At 41.2% G+C, this 20,588-nt stretch overlaps 1 protein-coding gene across 1 annotated transcript in view; it reads right to left on the bottom strand.

Annotated features, from left to right (window-relative positions):
- Positions 1-1,594: 1,594 nt before the first annotated feature.
- Positions 1,595-20,588, bottom strand: part of LOC141247353 (protein spinster homolog 1-like) — a 75,582-nt gene continuing 56,588 nt past the window's right edge. Inside the window, exons 2-13 of the mRNA XM_073669209.1 lie at positions 16,819-17,029; positions 16,560-16,625; positions 7,541-7,704; positions 6,153-6,304; positions 5,430-5,499; positions 4,704-4,846; positions 4,460-4,612; positions 3,257-3,446; positions 2,903-2,968; positions 2,614-2,712; positions 1,680-1,854; positions 1,595-1,635 (exon numbers count right to left, since the gene is read on the bottom strand). Coding sequence (XP_073525310.1) covers positions 1,595-1,635; positions 1,680-1,854; positions 2,614-2,712; positions 2,903-2,968; positions 3,257-3,446; positions 4,460-4,612; positions 4,704-4,846; positions 5,430-5,499; positions 6,153-6,304; positions 7,541-7,704; positions 16,560-16,625; positions 16,819-17,029 — 1,530 coding nt within the window. The remainder of the gene's footprint in view (positions 1,636-1,679; positions 1,855-2,613; positions 2,713-2,902; positions 2,969-3,256; positions 3,447-4,459; positions 4,613-4,703; positions 4,847-5,429; positions 5,500-6,152; positions 6,305-7,540; positions 7,705-16,559; positions 16,626-16,818; positions 17,030-20,588) is intronic.

The following is a 20,588-nucleotide window of genomic DNA, read 5'->3' as shown; positions in this document are numbered from 1 at the left end:
CCACTTCACAATGACAGCACTTACACTTCTCCAATGCAGATCCAGCAGATAATACATTTCACAATGTAAATGCAGTATGCTTATCGAGACCCACTGAGCTATTTAGTTTGAGCCATACTATTACCAATGTATATCGATAAAGTTTGCATGGTTGTATTCTTGATTGTATGATCCTAAAAAGCATATTGCAAGCTATTGTTCCCATCTGTAAGCCAGGATGTACTTATCCTGTCAAGTACCATTAATAAAATGTATGTCGGAAAACTGGGAATTCTCACTCAGATTTATGATTGATTACTTCTATAATTCCTATAATAGAGGCTGCCCATATATGAGGGCACAGGACATTGAATGTAATGTGTGGATCTGTTAGAATCAAGGCCCAATCTGAGGCTTCTATGTGTTGGGGGAACCATATTTGCTCTATAAAGCCCTGTGAAGATATGTACAGAAGCTCATGTATACTGCTATTTCAGTATATACTGAATACTAACTTCATTCAAGGTGTCAAATATTCAATTTTTATTAATTCATTCCCTATCAGTATGTCTTTGGAGTGTGGGAGGAAACCGGAGTACCCGGAGGAAACCCACGCAAACACGGGGAGAACATACAAACTCCATGCAGATGTTGTTATTGGTTATTTGGTTATTTGAACCTCAGCACTGCAACATAACAGTGCTAACAACTGTGCTAACGTGCTGCCCAAAAGAGTGGGTACATCTGACTGCGGAAAGTTCAGTATATGTCATATCCAGTAGTGAGAACAGAAACCAAGCCTGGAATCTGTCTCTTTTTTTCCTGAAGCGCAGGTCATGTGATCATAACATGGAGGCCATTTCATGTCTCAAATGCAAATCTCTGCAGGAAGCAGCTGCAATGGTGGAACTAGTCTGGGGTAATGAGAAAGAAAAGTAAAAAGAGGTAGAGTGTTATTTACAGCAGGAGTGAGAGGTGCAAAGCATGCAACATATTTACTTATCTTCACAACTCAATCATATGGCTGCAAGAAGATTCCACGAAAAATTACCCAGATCCTTTTTTTTCGTTTCAGTGTTTTTTTTTAAATACAATTGATACATTCCTGAACACCGTCCTCACAACCAGTAGGGAAGTATGTGACTTTTGGCTAAAAAAAAAAAAGTAGTATAGTATTGTCATAATGATGTCCTAATAGCGTCTATTGTGTTTATCAGTTTCTAGCTAATAACAGGTTATGTAGATGTGAAGATGCTGGGTTTTACATTTGCAGATAATAGAGCTAATGCTAATCCAAGTTGGGGCTTTATTTTAATTCTGGAAAAAAAGAAAATAGAGGCAATCCGGCACCATTTATTACTGTCCTTAACTCCCGGACCACTCACTGGAACCATCCGACACATGGGAACCATACAAAAAAATCCATTAATAGAAAAGATTGAAAGGTGGCACTCACCGTCCCGTAAAAAAAGTTTTATTCAAACTAAATTAGTAACATGGATGCAGGAGAATCTGAGAAACATGGAGGATGACTGCCGTTTCACATCAAACTACGCTTCAACGGGTCCTAGTACGGTTGAATTTAGTTTGAATAAAACATTTTTTTACGGGATGGTTAGTGGCACCTTTCAATCTCCTCTATTATTTTTTTTAATTCTGCAAGATACATGAGAGGATAATGAACATATTTCTATACGCACCTTCAGACTCCATCTCTGCTTGCTTACGATCATTTTCAAAAAAGAGGGCAGTTGCGAAAAAGAAACCTCCTCCAATCACCACCACAAATGGACAAGTCACCATAAGGGTGTACTGGAGACTGTGGAACTGCCATAGAGCAGATTTTGCTTTTCCTTTTTTGATGAAGTCAGATATCTGTAGATATGAAGAGATTAATAGTTATGCATGGGATGGATAATAACTTTCATACATATAAATACATGCACACATTTACCCGGACAGCAGCCACTGGATACTTGTTAGGAGATGTGGTGGCTAGAAAGTTCATGGAAGGATAAGGTGCCTCACTATGGATAGTGGAGGAGCTCCCATCCGCCAGACCACAAACACTGGCTCCAATTCACTCAGCCTCAGTGCTGCAAGTTGTCAGGAGACAGGATTCATGTGGCCTCCTCCTACAGCAGATAATCTGACATAGCGCCAGGTCATCTTGTCTTTGGAGGTCTCTTGTCATGACCACAAGATTAGAATAGTTTGCTTGTATATACAGTAGGTTCTATTTGTTTTCTGTCGGGGTACTGGATTTGTACTGGATTTGTACTGATTCTGCATATTTCTACTGATTGTATGCAGCCTATAGATGTAGCAATAGTCAAACGACCATTTATTACCCAATGAACATTGATGTACAGGAAACAAAGTTCCATGCGTTCATTTTGCTTAATGCAGCCACCCCAATACAAAGAAAATCAGTGTCTGTTTTACAGTAATTGCAGAAGCACTATGCACACCTGTGAAAGATAATTTTACACCTGCTACATCGGTATATTCTGGGTGCTGTATGCAGACATGGAGGCCACAACAAATAATACTGCTTTACACAAGGTCCTGTATCAATAAGACCTCATGCTAAAATGTTCATAAGCCATTCCGGAAGCAATAACATCTACTTACCACTCCGATGAGATAGGGGCTCTCAACTTCTTCCAGCAGGACAGGCACCATATTCGCTATGGCCTGTGCTGTAGAACGTCTTGTGGGAGACACCACATACTGAAACAACAGGATATTCTGAGTAAGTAGAGCAAAGTCACAAAACCCAACAAAACAAGAGAACTTGGACAAAGTGACCAGATATAAAAATGACAATTTTTGAGACATAAGTAAACAGCTCAGTCCACAAGGATAGGCCTTTACTAATATAATTTCAGCTATGATAAGTCTAGCATTTTTCTTTACTCACCAGGTGGATGTCAGCCGCAATGGAGAAGTTCATGGAAAGTAATATCTCTACGATGACTATAAAGACCTGCAGAAAGATAAAAACATTACATATCTGTCTGTCTCTATATATGCATATCTATATATACCTTTGTGTATTGAATGCTTCTCCATACTGGGTTATGAGATACGCTATGTGCACAATACTATAATAACATTAATTATTTTGCTTTTTAATCTATTTATTCACTCTAATTTCCAAACATTTAAAGACCGTCCCCACCATATACCGTAACAATGATATCTAGAGCTCAATACATCAGATTTAATATAGACCCAGTAAATGGATTACAGCAATCTGTGAATCAGGACTTACATAAGTGGCCACAAGATTGAAATCTGCAATAAACAGCGCCAGAAACAAGAAAATGGCGGAGATCAGCAAGCCAACTCCACAAACGATTGGGTCCGCACAAGGGTTATATTTCTTGTATCTGTTAGCTATCTCCACTCCTGCTACAATTCCAAAGGCGCTGGAGAAGACTGTAAGTATGCCGGAAATCAGGCTGCAAGGAAATGTGATACAGAGATTAGTAAAGGAACTCCAAGTAATGCAATATAAATGATGGAATGCTCCAACTAATGTATCTTCTTCAGAGAATTGGTGTTTGAACATTCTCCACTGGTACAATGCCATATTTGTACTAATTGTCTCTAGATTAGCCTTCAAGGTCCCAACTTCAAGAGAAGTCATTGTGATAATCTGCGGCACATACCTAAAACTAACTTTTTAACATTTTAATGGCATGAGATGTGTTGAATGTTTAGTTGAGATATATTTGCCAACTCTAGCAGAGACTTTTTGAAAAAGGTAAGTCCTCGTGAATGAGTTGACACATCTCCAGGGCTTAGTAAAAGTCGTCCAAAACCTCCCAGAAAGTTGATTTTAATGTGACTTAAAGCTTCAGAGGCTTCAGAGGCAGCCAAATACAATTCCAAGGAGGGTGAGGAAGGTGTCAATGGATTGAGGGAAGTGGTCTAAAATGGAGGCATGGCTATATGAGAAAAATTTCTGCGGCACACTCTGAGCCGTGATTGCCCCTCTGGAGTGCCGATTCTGAAAAGATGGCAAGTATGAATTGAAATTTGTTATAACATGGTAAGTAAGAAATTGGAGAAAAATTTACTATGACAGGAGTTCTTTACACCTATCTTTATAAGAAATCTGTTAAAATAAGTTATGCCGAATTTATTAAGATGCAAACTCCTTGTTAAAAGTTTGCCATATGTATGGCAGTTAGTGTGCCAGAAAATCAAATATGCGCCAGCCAAGTTCTGGTGTAAATTATAGTAAATTTGTTACGTCATGGGCATCCATGCCCCCTTGCTTTGTGTGTATTTTTGGAAGCTGCTCATGGCAGAGAAAGAGAAAAAGTTGACAATTATTGAGCAAATATGACATCCACCATAATATGTGACTTTTTGTTAACACCAGGAAACTGGTCTGGCATAGAGAAAATATTATATCACCAACACCCCTCTCCAGTGAAAGTAAAATTAAGGTTTGATAAACTTGTACCTGTCATGATAGTTGCACACTTCAGTCTGACATGGCACCTTTTGTTGAATGACAATCCGTGTTTGTATCAGGAAAGAAGGAGCCCAGAACTCAATGGCACTAGCTACAAATTTTACACTCATAGTCCCAAGAGTAGAAAGTATAAAACTTTTGCTGCAGAGAATGAAAAAGGAAGAAACATGTCAATAACACAGAAGTCTGATGGTAAATCAGCAAAAACAGTCACTACACAGAAAACACTCACTTATTTAACAGCTGTTTCAAATCCATCATCCAACTATTACAGTTTGGTAATTCACTATTGTTCCAGTCAAAAGCTTCTCTGGGAGGTTCCTTGACAAAGCTGATAGTTAGCAGGACTGCTATAAGGCCCAGACCAGGGGTAACCTGTGTCACAGAAGAGAGACATAAGAGGCATTATATGTTATATACAGTGGTATCACCACAAAAAGAAAGTGACCACAGTCTAGTTTAAAGGGAACTTATGTTGAAAATGGTATCTGATCTCCATGCAGGATGTTATAGAGCAGGAGGAGCTGAGCAGATTGATATACATTCTTGTTAAAAAAGTTTCAGTAAAACTCGTATTATATTTATTGAGATCCATATTAGTATGTATATAAGTCCAGTGGGCGGTCCTAAACAGTGATTGATAATCTTGCCCGTATGACTGTGCATGCACAGATAGCTGTCAGTCACGTAGTAGGACCGCCACTGGACTCCTTACATACTACCACCAGGAATTTCAAAGAATAAAATGCAAGTTATACTGAATCTTTCCTAACATACATTCATATCATTCTGTTCAGCTTCTCCGCTATACTGTGCTGTCCGCAGATTAGACTGCATGTACAATGTAAGGTTACCTTTAGTAAACTGTGGATACGGAAGTAGTTCCATTAAGACTGTATAGGGATTATCTTTAAAATTTAGAGATTATCCACAAGAATCCCCCAGGTTTAGTACTTACCCAAAAGGCCCAGTGCCAGTCACCACCTGCCGCGCTTGTCACTTTAGATCCAATAGTGTATCCAAGGCCACTGTTATACAAACAAGAAACAAATTGGTCATCATTTCAGAACATTATATCTATATAGTACTGTGAAAAAGTCAGGCGGGGTAGTAGAAAAACAGCTGCGAAATAAGAATGCTGTACAAGAAATAGAAGTGTAAACCCACTCTCTTCCAATCTAGGAGATTTCAGTTGAACGTGCTGCGGCATGTGTAGGTTGTTTGTAAAATCCCATCCATATCCATTGTACATTTGCAATTAATTGATGGTGCTGAATCCTTATGGGAAATCCACAGCAAATCAATCCACCATGTCTAAACTTACTGTTAGGGTATGTTCCCACAACGTCTTTGTACCACTGGCAGAGTTACTAGGCGAGGCCACTTCCTGAAGAGGCTTCATTAGTGGTTCTTGCCCTCTTTATTTGTGGTTGCTCTACCACCAGAGTTTTTTCTTTTTATTTTACACTATAGTGGCAAAATCACACAATGACTATGTTACTTCATAGTTTCCAAACCAGAAGTTACAGAACACTGAATATGTGCACAGCAATGTTGTTTTCACATTGCTGTGCACTATCTTCATTTTTAGCAGCGGTTTTGAGAATCTTTTTCATGTGGATTTCAGGAGGAATCTGCCTGATGAAGAAGCCATTAGCACATGTTCAGGTAACACACTTACCAGCCAAGAGGTGCAGTGAAGTAATAGATGGAAAGCATGCGGCTGCGCTGTTCTGCCACAAACAGGTCAGCAATGATTGAAGGGGCAATTGTGGAAAAGCTTGCCTCCACGGTTCCAATCAGCCCTTTTATTCCCAGAAAAAGTGGAAAATTCTGTGAAAACATAAAAAAATATTCAGTTAATCTTTCAGGAACTTTTCTTAACAACTGCCTACTTGGTTCTGAAGAGGTATGGGAGTAGGTGTTTGAGGAACGTATTGAAAAAGACATTAAATCCACAAGTCATCATTTAAAATGTAACGGTCATTTTAACTTTTGTTTCATAAATTAAAATTATAAGACCAGCTAAATGTGGCCACCAATGGTGACAGTCACAGTTCTCTCTAGTAGAATTAATGTATATAACAAGCAATGAGAGTTCCAATAAAACGTAACCTTTAATTCAAAATGATAAAGAGTCGTGTTAAAGAAGATACATGTATATATAGACAAAAAGGTGTTAAAAGGAATTAATGCTGATGTGCATACATTCTGGACCATACATAACAATAAAGTGCCCACAGCGACAACAGTGCATGTTAAAAAGCCGGAAAGGTCTCACCCATCTCCGCAGTAATATTGATCAAACAAGTGCACTGCCACTACATTTAAGTGTTTGGGAAGCATAGACAAATTCTTGAGATATGAGAACTTGGGACCTCTTTTTTATTGATTGGGTGCAGAGGGGTAACTGTGATGCAAGACCCAAAAATTATGCATTGAATAGCAGATAAATGATTTTTGGAGGGATAACCCCTGTAAGGCCACTTTCACGCATCAGTATTTTGGACAGTAGTTTGCATAAGTACTTGTAAAAAAAAGTCAGGAACAGAACATAAAGTCAGAAAAAGTATAACAGATAGATTTGTAACTTTTTCCCAGTTTGTCCCGCTTCTGGTTTTAGGTTACAAAATACTGATCTGAATACCGACAAGTGAGAGGCCTACAGAAGATTTCCCATTCAATAGTGTGAGGGCGCCATGTGTCCACCCTTACAAGAGCCATAACAGTGGCCATATTAGTTGAACTAAGTTTTCTGAGAAAAACAATAGCAACAAAGGGCAGAGAAATAGCAATATGGCTTTGTTCACATCACTGTCACAGTTTTCATTGTAAACGGAAATCTGTCTCATGATGGACTAGGCGAGGTCTACCACATTACTTATGATATCCAATATTGACTTGGCTGTAAGAAATACTATTTTTCCCTCCAAAAAACCCTGAAACCGGCTCTAAAAGGATGTGACCTCAGCTTTAAAATAATAGATCTACTATGTTAGTGTTGCATCTGGAGAAAAAACATCTACGAAGATTATAAGCTTCTACCGAATCAGCTTATGTTCTACTTACCTCGTTGGGAATGAAGGAAATGCAGAGGTTCACGACTGTCCAGAAGGACATCCCTGCACACATTATGTTCTTCCTGTTACAGCGGTCACCCAGGTATCCAAAGACTTGATGAGCCAGTACATAGCTGATGATGGAAACTGAAGGGACGAGGGGAAAAAAGATGTCTTTGTAACAAATTATCACTTAAACCCTTATCACTTAACATAGACGTATCAGGACTTTTTTTTCAAGACAAGTTGTCTTTTTGAATAACAACGTTAAATTTACCACATAGTGTGCTTAAAAAAGGATAAAAATCCAACTGCGGTAAAATTGTAAAAAACGCAATTCTGACATTGTTTTTTGGGAATTGTTTTTATGGCTACAATGATCTGGCATCATGATTCTTCTTGTCAGTACGATTATGGCAACGTCCAGTTTTTGTAATAGTTTAAGTGGTGAAAAAATATGGACATTTTTTGTTTTACATTTTTTGATTGTTTTGCCATTTTCCGAGACCAGTAACATTTTCATTTTTCGGTTGATGGAACTGTGCATCGTTCATATTTTGTGGGGGGAAGCATCATTTTTATTGATATCATATTGGGATAGATATGACATTTTGATCGCTTCTTACAGCATTTTTGGATTTTTTTTTTTCTGTATATAGTGTTTACTGATCGGGTTATTTATTTTATATTTTGATAGATCAAACCTTTATGGATGTGTGATATCACATATGTGTATTTTTATTTAACATAAATGTATTTTTAATGGGGGGAAAGAGGGAGTAATTCGAACTTTTGTTTCTTTTTTCGTATAGTTTAAAACTTTTTATTTTTACTGTATTTGTTAGTCCCCTTAGATAACTAGAACCTGCAATCATCAGATCACTTGTACTATACTACAGTATAAAAAGCTGACCTTTTTTGCTGTATACAGGAAAATAAAAGTTCTCCTTTGAAGTCCAGCTCCCTGCTGACATTAAGGTCTATAACAGATCCTCACCCCCTGACTGTCTTACCAACCCATAGGCTTGTTCACAGGACAGCGTATGGGCGTATAGAATGATGCATCACCATGCCATTCCGTTGTTAATGCCGCTTTCAGAAAATGACACAGGTATTTAACAGGTTAACAGCTGAGGGCGGACTCGTCTCCAATCTCAGCTGTTAGGGCTCATACACATCTGTGTATAAATTGAACTAGTGCAATCCGATAGAAAATCGCACTCTGACTAATGTCATTCACTGATTCTGTGCTCATCTGTGATTTTTTTTTCTCAGCTCAGATCAGACTGAGAAAAAAATTGCAGCATGCTGCGAGTGCGGAAAAGAAAAAATCACACAGCAAACGAACCAGGCGCGTGCTTTCTGATTTCTACGCACCCAACTCATAGGCAACCTGGCATTTTATCAACCGAGTACAGTAAATATACAGCGTGAACCATCAGAATAGATAGATACAAAGATGTCAGTGAGCTATATAATTAGTGCAGTGTGTCTGTAGATTACTGTCCATGTATTTAGCTAATAAATATAAAACTAAATGAAAAAAATGGCATGGTGTCCCCCTTATTTTTTATACCCAGCTGAGAGCGGGGGCTGGGGTTATTATTCTTGGAAGAGGCCAATATCCATGAAGCTTCCCAGCCTTTTAATATCAGCTGCCTACATAGTCCATATTGGTTATTAAAAAGGGGGGACCCCACAAAAAATTATGTGGGGTCCCCCCTATTCTTAATAACCAGCTACTAATATCAGCCCACAGCTGTCTGCTTAGCCTTTGCTGGTTATTAAAAATAAGGGGGACCCAATGTAATTTTTTTTTTTCGCATCTTCCTTTTTAATAACCGGTAAAGGCTACGTAGACAGCTATAAGTCGATATTAATAGTCTCGGAAGATCCATGTTTATTGCCCCCTTCCCACAATAATAACACTAGCCTGCAGCTGTCTGCTTTCCCACAGCTGGTTAGTAAAAATAAGAGTGATCCTATGCTATTTTTTCAAAAAAATAATTATTCATTTAATAAGATTAAAAAGGCTAAACACCCTTTAGTTCCACATGAAAGGCACTAAAGGGTGGTAGTTTATTACATGTAGGGGTCTTGTGACAATGAATATCTACAGGACATCTATCCTATTTATTCTATCTGTTCTATCTATATATATCTGTATATAAGATTGTTTTATTACTTAGAAAACTAGCTTTAAATGACAGACAGTAACTGTATGTAAAAGCTGATGTTAAAAATGCATTGCATACGGATGTCATATGGCGGCTACTTGATAAAAATCTCATTGTACTCGCATGACACTCGTCCTACTTTCCTGGAACAACTTTGGAGCAATTTTAATTACGCTGATGCGTGCGAGCCCTTAGGCTATGGTCACACTATCAGTATTTGGTCAGTATTTCACATCAGTATTTGTAATTCAAAACCTGGATTGGGTCAAAAATGCAGAAGTGGTGACGCGTTCCTATTATACTTTTTGTCTGATTGTTCCCTCCTGGTTTTGGCTTACAAATAGTGTTGAGCGATACCTTCCGATATCAGGAAATATCGTATCGGATTGGATCGGACCGATACTCAAAAAGTATCGGATATCGCCGATTCCGATACCGGAAACCAATGCAAGTCAATGGGACACTAATATCGGAATGAAAATAAACCCTTTCTTTCCTTGTAGGTTAATTCTACATGAAGTAAAACAACTAAGAATAATGTAGAATGTATTATGCGAAAAGCCAGCAATTCATCAGCGCATACACCGGTACCCGACAATTTACAACAGAAAGAATAGAGCTTCACACATAGATTAGATAGATAGAAACATGTCAGTCACATATATATGAAGTACAGTGACAGTGTTGCTTACTGTACTTGTCATTTAGTGTAAAGGATTTATTTAAAAATATAATAGTGTTTTCATGCACCGTCTCTTTAAAAAAGCCGGCCGGCAATTCAGCATCTGTACCCGACAATTTATAACAGACAGAATAGAGCTTCACGCATAGATTAGATAGATAGAAACATGTCAGTCACATATATATGAAGTACTGTGACAGTGTTGGTTACTGTACTTGTCATTTAGTGTAAAGGATTTATTTAAAAAAATAATAGTGTTTTCATGCACCGTCTCTTTAAAAAAGCCGGCCGGCAATTCATCAGCGGTACCTGACAATTTATAACAGACAGAATAGAGCTTCACACATAGATTAGATAGATAGAAACATGTCAGTCACATATATATGAAGTACAGTGACAGTGTTGGTTACTGTACTTGTCATTTAGTGTAAAGGATTTATTTAAAAAAATATTAGTGTTTTCGTGCACCGTCTCTTTAAGAAAGCCGGCCGGCAATTCAGCATCTGTACCCGACAATTTAGAATAGAAGGAATAGAGAATCATACATAGATTAGATAGATAGAAACATGTCAGTCACATATATATGAAGTACAGTGATAGTGTTGATTACTGTACTTGTCATTTAGTGTTAAAATAAAGGATTTATTTAAAAAAAAATTGGCGTGGGGTTCCCCTTAATTTTAGTCACTAGCGGAGGTTAAGCAGACGGCTGGGGCAGATGTTTGAAGCCTGGGAAGGGGGTAATACCCACGGAGCTTCCCAGGCTACTAATATCAGCCCCCAGCTGAATACCTAGCCCTTACTAGCTATTAAAATGGGGGACCCCCCCAAAAAAATGACGTGGGGTCCCCCCTATTTTAATAGCTAGCAAAGGCTAGGCAGACAGCTGGGGGCTGATATTAATAGCCCAGGAAGGGAGCCATGAATATTGGCCCCCTCCCAGGCTAGAAACACCAGCCGTCAGCCGCCCCAGAAATGGCGCATCCATAGGATGCGCCAATTCTGGCACTTAGCCTCGCTCTTCCCACTGCCCTGTAGCGGTGGCAGTGGGGTAATAGGGCTGGGGTTGATGTCAGCTTATAATGCCAGCTGACATCAAGCCCAGGTTAGTAATGGAGAGGCGTCTATAAGACACCCCCATTACTAACCCCATAGTCAAAGTTAAAAAAAACACAAACACCCAGAATAAAGTCCTTTAATTGAAATAAAGACACAATTCTTTATTGTTCTAAATTAAACCATACTTACCGTCACGCCCATTCCAGCTGAAGCCAACGATCTCCTGCAATAAAAGAAAAATAATAAACCAACATCATCCTTACCTTTCCATGGTTCCCACGACGGCTCCAGCTCTGCTACATTGAGATGACAGGCTGGACCGCAGCAGAACGCTGCCATCCAGCCTGTCATCCCGTAGACACTGAGAAGCGCAGGCATGCTTGCGCTCCTCAGTGTCTCTCTGTGACGGCATCCAGATGAGCCGACAATGAACTCGGCTCACCTCATGCACGTCACTGACAGCGTGGGAGAATTCTCACTCTGAAGCGCTGAGTGCAGGAAAATTTTCCCACGCTGTCAGTGACGTGCATGAGGTGAGCCGAGTTCATTGGACATGACCTCACCTCATGCACGTCACTGACAGCGTGGGAAAATTCTCCTGCACTCAGCGCTTCAGCGTGAGAATTTCCCCACGCTGTCAGTGACGTGCATGAGGTGAGCTCATGTCCAATGAACTCAGCTCACTTCATGTACGTCACTGACAGCGTGGGAGAATTCTCACGCTGAAGCGCTGAGTGCAGGAGAATTTTCCCACGCTGTCAGTGACGTGCATGAGGTGAGCTGAGTTCATTGGACATGAACTCGGCTCATCTTTATGCCGTCACAGAGAGACACTAAGGAGCGCAAGCATGCCTGCGCTTCTCAGTGTCTGCGGGATGACAGGCTGGATGGCAGCGTTCTGCTGCGGTCCAGCCTGTCATCTCGATGTAGCAGAGCTGAAGCTGTCGTGGGATCCATGGGAAGGTAAGGATGAGGTTGGTTTATTATTTTTCTTTTATTGCAGGAGATCGTTGGCTTCAGCTGGAATGGGCGTGACGGTTTGGTTTAATTTAGAACAATAAAGAATTGTGTGTTTATTTCAATTAAAGGACTTTATTCTGGGTGTTGTGTTTTTTTTAAATACTTTACTAGAAATTCATGGTGGTCATGTCTAATATTGGCGTGACCCCATGAATTTCGGGCTTAGGGCCAGCTGATAATGCCAAGCTGGCCTTAACCCCTTTATTACCCAGTGAGCCACCGCACCAGGGCCCTGGATGAGTTGGGTACAGCGCCAAAAGATGGCGCTTCTATGAACGCGCCATTTTCCGGGGCGGCTGCGGACTGCAATTTGCAGCGGGTGGGGCCCAGAAAGCTTGGGCCTCCCTGCGCTGCAGATTCCAGCCCCCAGCTGCCTAGTTGTACCTGGCTGGACACAAAAATAGGGCGAAGCCCCACGTATTTTTTTTTTTAATTATTTCATGAAATTCATGAAATAATTAAGAAAAAAAGGGCTTCCCTATATTGTTGTGTCCGGCCAGGTACAAATAGGCAGCTGGTGGTTGGGGGCAGCCCGTTCCTGCCTGCTGTACCTGGCTGGACACAAATATAGTGCGAAGCTCCACGTCAATTTTTTTTAAATTATTTCATGAAATAATTTTTTTAAAAAAGGGCTTCCCTATATTGTCGTGTCCGGCCAGGTACAAATAGGCAGCTGGTGGTTGGGGGCAGCCCATTCCTGCCTGCTGTACCTGGCTGGACACAAATATAGGACGAAGCCCCACATCAATTTTTTTTAAATTATTTCATGAATTTTCTGAAATAATTTAAAAAAAATTGACGTGGGGCTTTGCACTATATTTGTGTCCAGCCAGGTACAGCAGGCAGGAACGGGCTGCCCCCAACCACCAGCTGCCTATTTGTACCTGGCCGGACACAACAATATCGGGAAGCCCTTTTTTTCTTTATTATTTCATGAATTTCATGAAATAATTTAAAAAAAAAATACGTGGAGCTTCGCCCTATTTTTGTGTCCAGCCAGGTACAACTAGGCAGCTGGGGGCTGGAATCCGCAGCACAGGGAGACCCAAGCTTTCTGGGCCCCACCCGCTGCAAATTGCAGTCCGCAGCCGCCCCGGAAAATGGCGCGTTCATAGAAGCTGGATGCTGTATCTGGCTGGCATACAAAAATATGGCAAAGCCCACGTCAAAATTTTTGGGAAAAATTAATTAAAAAATAAATAATAATTTAGGGACTGCATCTTTATTAACTCATCAAATGTCATTTAGTGTTAAAATAAAGGATTTATTTAAAAAAAAATTGGCGTGGGATCCCCCATAATTTTAGGCTCTAGTGGAGGTTAAGCAGACGGCTGGGGAAGATGTTTGAAGCCTGGGAAGGGGGTAATACCCACGGAGCTTCCCAGGCTAGTAATATCAGCCCCCAGCTGAATACCTAGCCTTTACTAGCTATTAAAATGGGGGACCCCCCCAAAAAAATGACGTGGGGTCCCCCCTATTTTAATAGCTAGCAAAGGCTAGGCAGACAGCTGGGGGCTGATATTAATAGCCCAGGAAGGGTGCCATGAATATTGGCCCCCTCCCAGGCTAGAAACACCAGCCGTCAGCCGCCCCAGAAATGGCGCATCCATAGGATGCGTCAATTCTGGCACTTAGCCTCGCTCTTCCACGCTGCCCTGGTGCGGTGGCAGTGGGGTAATAGGGCTGGGGTTGATGTCAGCTTATAATGCCAGCTGACATCAAGCCCAGGTTAGTAATGATGGGCGTCTATAAGACACCCCCATTACTAACCTACAAAGTGTTAAAAAGAAAAACACACACTACACCCAGAAAAAAATAATTTATTTGAAATAAAACACACAATTTTATTTAATTCTTAGTTTACTAAAAAATAATAGTTACCTGTCCACGTTCCTGCGCTGATCTCCCATGCACAGCTGTCACATCTGGAGATGGTGACAGCTGTGCATGGCTGCTGTAAGCTCACGCTGCCGGGAACACGTCCGCTCCCGGCAGTGGGAGCCACTGACTGAGGTCACCGGAGTGCATTCAGGCAGCGCAGCTCCGGAGACCTCCTTTACGGCACTGCTGTACCGTGGGAATTTCTCACGATACAGCAGGGCCGTAAAGCAGCTAACCGGAGCAGCGCTGCCTGAACTCCGGCGATCCCGCTTATGCAATGACGGGGCTGCTTTACGGCCCCATCATTCTAGCGGCGGCAGCGGTTCAGAGCGGTCACATTCTATGTGGCTGCTCTAAACTGGAGATCATCGTGGGACACTCGTGGACTGCTACGGAGGGGTAAGGATAAGGTTGTGGTTTATTATTTTATATTTTATTACAGGAGATCGATGGCTTCGGGGAATTAGGTGTCTAGGTGAGTATAGGTGTAGTTTTTTATTTTTTACTTTATTTTAGGTGGCGATCGGCGGGGACAGGTAATGTATGAACTAATTTCTTTTAGGTAACCACTGGCCACCAATGACATGTATTTAAAATTTATTGGGGACACAGTAGGGCAATTTAAATAGCAGGATCAGGCTGATGGGAACTACTGCTCCCATCGAGCTGATCCTGCTGGCACGAGTGGACGGGGGACAGACATAGGCCGATGGGAGTAGTAGTGTCACATCGGCCTATGTCTGCCTGCACGCACAGACACCGCGCACACCCGCACACATCGCACAGACACCGCACACATCGCACAGACACCGCACACATCGCACAGACATCGCACAGACACCACACACACTCGCAGACATCGCACAGACACCGCACACATCGCACAGACACCGCGCACACCCGCACACATCGCACAGACACCGCACACATCGCACAGACACCGCGCACACCCGCACACATCGCACAGACACCGCACACATCGCACAGACACCGCGCACACCCGCACACATCGCACAGACACCGCACACATCGCACAGACACCGCGCACACCCGCACACATCGCACAGACACCGCACACATCGCACAGACACCGCGCACACCCGCACACATCGCACAGACACCGCACACATCGCACAGACACCGCGCACACATCGCACAGACATCGCACACATCGCACAGACACCGCGCACACCCGCACACATCGCACAGACACCGCGCACACCCGCACACATCGCACAGACACCCACACACACCAATCATGACGGGTCTGGGAGGTGAGGCTGACCTGTGCAGCCGTGGGAAAGTTCATGTGAGTTCATGCAATGCAGTCAAGCATGAACTCATATGAACCCTCCGAGGGCACTGCGGCTACTTCAAATGAACAGCTGATCAGCATCACCTGATACCGCAGCTGTTAATTTGAAATAACCGGCGGGAAAGCGCAGCACAGACCGGGAAAGCCGGCGGTGAAGTCTTTTCATGGCCGGCTTCCCCGCCCGGGTCCTTCGCTCCCCGCTCCTTGGTGCTGTGCTCCCCGCCCGGTCCTAACTTATGATCGGGATGGGAGGTGGCGAGGGGAGCGGAGGATCGGGGTGGGAGGCTGCGGGCAAGCAGTATGGGACTGTGTGATTGTTTAAAAGCCGGTGGCTTTTTACCGCCCGCCGGCTTTTAAACAATCAGGAGAATTCTCTCACGCTGGGATGGCGTTCTGATGACAGGCTGGATCTCAGCTGAGCTCTGCCATCCAGCTTGTCATCCTTCAGAGACACTGCAGAGCGCAGGCATTATGGGAACTTCCGATTCCGGTATTCGATATTGGAAAAGTATCGGAATTAAGTATCGGAATTCCGATACCGCGAATATCGGCTGATACCCGATATTTCAGTATCGGAATGCTCAACACTACTTACAAATACTGATGTAAAATACTGACCAGATACTGATAGTGTGACCGTAGCCTTTAGAGGCACGCTCTGTGTGTCACAGCTATTATCTGCCGGGAATATCCTGCTCTATACACCCGCTTTCATCTTGCTCCATACATGTACGGCGGATGTCAGGAATAGGTTAAAGGGTCATGAAATCTTCCAAAGTGGATCATTTTGACACTGAGATGTTATCAAATTTGAGTCAGGGATTTGATATCAGTCCTCCTTCTAATGGCATCTTTCATGGTGACTTACAGAATATAATTTGATATTGACATTTACCTATGTTCTGCCATCCAAGTCCACTGTCCTCTATTATAAAGGCGCTTTGCAGATATGGCCTCACCCCTACAAGAACAAGAGAAGAGCACAAATGATCATTTGTAATTAGAGAACTGTTGTACTTTTTTTTTTTTTTAATAGGCTTCTCATATGCCCTGAAGAGTCAGACAGTCGTGGTGCTATTATAGACACCTTCACAGCTACAGGCTTAAAAAATCTTCCCCCCAGACGTAAAACCTTTTACCCCTCCTTCACCTACCTTTGTCAATAAAGGAATTCATGTAGATTACTAGATTTGTGTAGGACAGAATCAATATAGTAATGATGGAGCGTACATAAGAAATTACACTCCGGCCATTTGTGTCCTGCCTATCAAGTCTAGCTTTTTCCTCATCCTCATCATCAAACATCTGTATGACAGTATGAGCGCATTTCTGGAGAGATGCCATGTTAACAGAGCCCTGTAAACACTGGAGATAGACACAGAAAATGGAAAAAACATTTAATTACTCTCATCATCATCAATTATATAAAGTACAGAAAGTCTGATAGTCCAGTAATAGAAGATAACCTGGACTGGCCTACAAAAGCAGGTGCCATGTAATAATGTTATACTGCGCTATTTTCCTAAAGACCTTGGGGTAACAATTGTTTAATATTTATCTCATAAATCAATGATTTGTAATATATCTTATCACATAAATCAGTCTCTTTCTCCTCCTGGACTGATCTTTCATTTTAAAAAAATGTAATTCACCAGTAAAATCTGTATTCAGTGAAGACAGATTTTCCCATTACTGAGAAATGAAATGGCAGATACTACAGATAAGATACTATGTAAATGAGATGAATTAGAACAGAAGAGCTGGAGACAGATATCCTCCTTCTCCTCCTTCTTCTCTACATAGAATCTTATAAGTAGCAGCTGCCATCTCCTATCTCAGTAATGGGAAAATCTGTCTTCACTGAATACGGATTTTACCAGTGAATTGAGAATTTTGAAAATGAAAGATCAGCCCAAGAGGAGAAAGAGACCAATATCTTTTCTAAGATATATTACAAATTTTCTTAATTTCATGCGCACTATTGATTTATGAGATAAAAATTAAAATGATAACTACACTTTGAGCGATTGTTAATCTTACCTCTATTACCAAGAGGTAATACCAAGGCAAAGGGGATGACTTCCCGAAAATCAATGCTTTAATTTGACCGTGAGTGGAGCAGTGGTCGATTATGTGCTTTGCAGCTCCACTCATTCTAATGGGAGATGAAGACCAGCCGACCATTAATTCCATTAATGCCAGATTACTATAATGTGACTATACTGTACTGTGTATGGATAATTCCAGGCCTGGTAATCCAGAATGGGTTATCTGTCTATAATAGCCTGCAGGTCGTGTCTCAATGTCGGAAGTCCACTCTGACAGAATAGTGAAAATGTGCACCCAATCAGCAGCCACTGATTGGCTGCAGCAGTTTCATGACATAATACTGTCCCATGACTACTGGGAGACACAGTGCCAACATTATAGGAACGGAACCAGTCCAAGAGCTGTTGAGTGTTTTACTTGTATATTGTGCACTCAAGCTGTTAAGAGGGGTTGTCCAGTTATAGACAACCCATTTAGTCACTAGAAAAAGGTTAGACTTACCTTGTTCTCTCCACAAGAGGGCGCTGACAATTCCAATCACTTTTTAAAACTCTCTATACTGTAGTAAGTTTTGCAACACAAGTTGTGAGTGCAACACACAAGAGAAAGTGACTGGGACCAAGGCTTCTCCCATTGTTATAAGCGGGGGCTGATTGTGACATCATCACCTGTCACTCAGGGTTCTAAGCCATCGTGATGTATTTCATAATTAATATTGGGCTGCTATTTAATATAAACTAATTGGTAATGATGACCACCTCCATAGGCTTGGTTCATACTAGCGCTTGTTTGTGATTTAAAAATATGTCAAAAAATATATATAAACAGCAATACAGTAAAAGCAAAAAACAGACATAACACAGACACAGGCGACAAAGAAAGTTGGTGAGTGACAAACACATTCTCAATCTTCTATGTGATTTATTCACTCACCAACTTTCTTTGTCGCCTGTGTTGTGTCTGTTTTTTGCTTTTACTGTATTGCTGTTTATATATATTTTGACTGACTCAATAAAATTGATATTTTTATTAAAAACATTGTTGTACGTTGTTCCTGGCACATCCCCCTTTTTACTCTTTGGTTACATATTGGCTTTTGTGCCTTATGGTGACTCTAATTAATCTAAAAATTTGGGTTGAATTGAGATTTATCTGGCACCATTAGCTTACTTTTGCATTCATGTCATGGCCCACAATGTAGATTATGCTAGCGGTCAAAAATCTATGGTCATATATGCTGTAGAACTAAAGGTTCCAGCATTCCTATACCATCTAGACACACTAAAATGCATTGTTTCCCAGCAATTGGAGCTCTGGTAACCTCACTGTGTAGTGATCACAGTGATGCATGGCTGGGCTGTATAATTTGCAGGGAAATGCTCGCTGTACACATAGTTAGACTTACCTTGTTCTCTCCACCAGAGGGCGCTGACGAACTACTATTACTTTTTAAAACTCTATAGCAAGTTTTGCAACACAAGTTGTGAGTGCAACACACAAGAGAAAGTGACTGTAACCAAGGCTTCTCCCATTGTCATAAGCGGGGGCTGATTGTGACATCATCACCTGTCACTCAGGGTTCTAAGCCATTTTGATGTATATGATGATTTATATTTATATACCTTTCTAGATAGATAGATAGATATGGGATAGATATGAGATAGATATCTATTTATCTAATATCTATCTAGCCCATATCTATTTATCTGTGCCATATCTATCTACTATCTATCTAATATCTATCTATCTATCTATCTATCTATCTATCTAATATCTACAGCAGTGTGAAAAGGTGTTTGCCCCTTCCTGATTTCTTATTCTTTGACATGTTTGTCACACTTAAATGTTTCAGATCACAAAACAAATTAAATATTAGACAAAGATAACACAAGTAAACAAAAATGCAGCTTTATTATTAAGGAAAAAAAGAAAGCGAAACCTACAAGGCCCTGTGTGAGAAAGTGACCCCCCTCCCCCACACTTAAAACATAAATTAACTGGTTTATCACATCTTTGGGAAGCTGAGTTCAATTTCCCTTGTCATACACAGGCCTGATTACTGCCACACCTGTTCTCAATCAAGAAATCACTTAAATAGGAGCTGCCTGATAAAGTGAAGTAGACCAAAAGATCTGGACATCATGCTGCAATACAAAGAAATTCAGTAACAAATAAGAAACAAAGTAATTGAGATCTATCTGTCTGGAAAGGTTATAAAGCCATTTGTAAAGCTTTGGGACTCCAGCGAATCACAGTGAGCCATTATCCACAAATAGCGAAAACAGGGCACAGTGGTGCTCAGGTACTCGTTGCTTACGGTCGAGCAAATTGGAATGCTCGAGTGCTCAGTCCAAGTAATGAGACCAATCTAAGTCTATGGGAAACTCGAGCATTTTTCTGGCGCAACTCCCCACTTCCCCCAGCGGTCTGCGGAGAGCCTAAAAATTGCCCAAATCGATTGGAACAGTGCTCATATGACATGGGAACAGCATGGGGAAGACCCCTGGAAGCATCTCTGACTCCCAGATCACTGCTGTCAACAATGTTGTCAGAGGATTATGCCACTTTTACGGACTCACAATAAAACATACAAAAACTAAACCAAAATAGATTTTCTTGGGAAAAATGTTAAGGAAGATCCTTTCCAGTATAATGACTTGTATATAAGGCAAAATAAATATACAAGAACAAAAATGCTCCTCTACATCTTGGGCTATGTTCACACATTTATACAGTGTTGAAAAGACATGGGAACTGCATGGGAAAGACCCCTGGAAGCATCTCTGACCCCCAGGGCAGTACCTAAAACTGTGGTCATCTGAGCAGACGTAACCTATATAACTGCAGTAATAATATAGATATTTTTGGCAACGTG

Source organism: Phyllobates terribilis, unplaced genomic scaffold, assembly GCF_046119375.1.
Source record: "Phyllobates terribilis strain yellow unplaced genomic scaffold, ASM4611937v1 Scaffold_2__4_contigs__length_985480577, whole genome shotgun sequence".
NCBI lineage: Eukaryota > Metazoa > Chordata > Amphibia > Anura > Dendrobatidae > Phyllobates > Phyllobates terribilis.
This window is presented reverse-complemented; position numbering and strand designations above follow the sequence as displayed.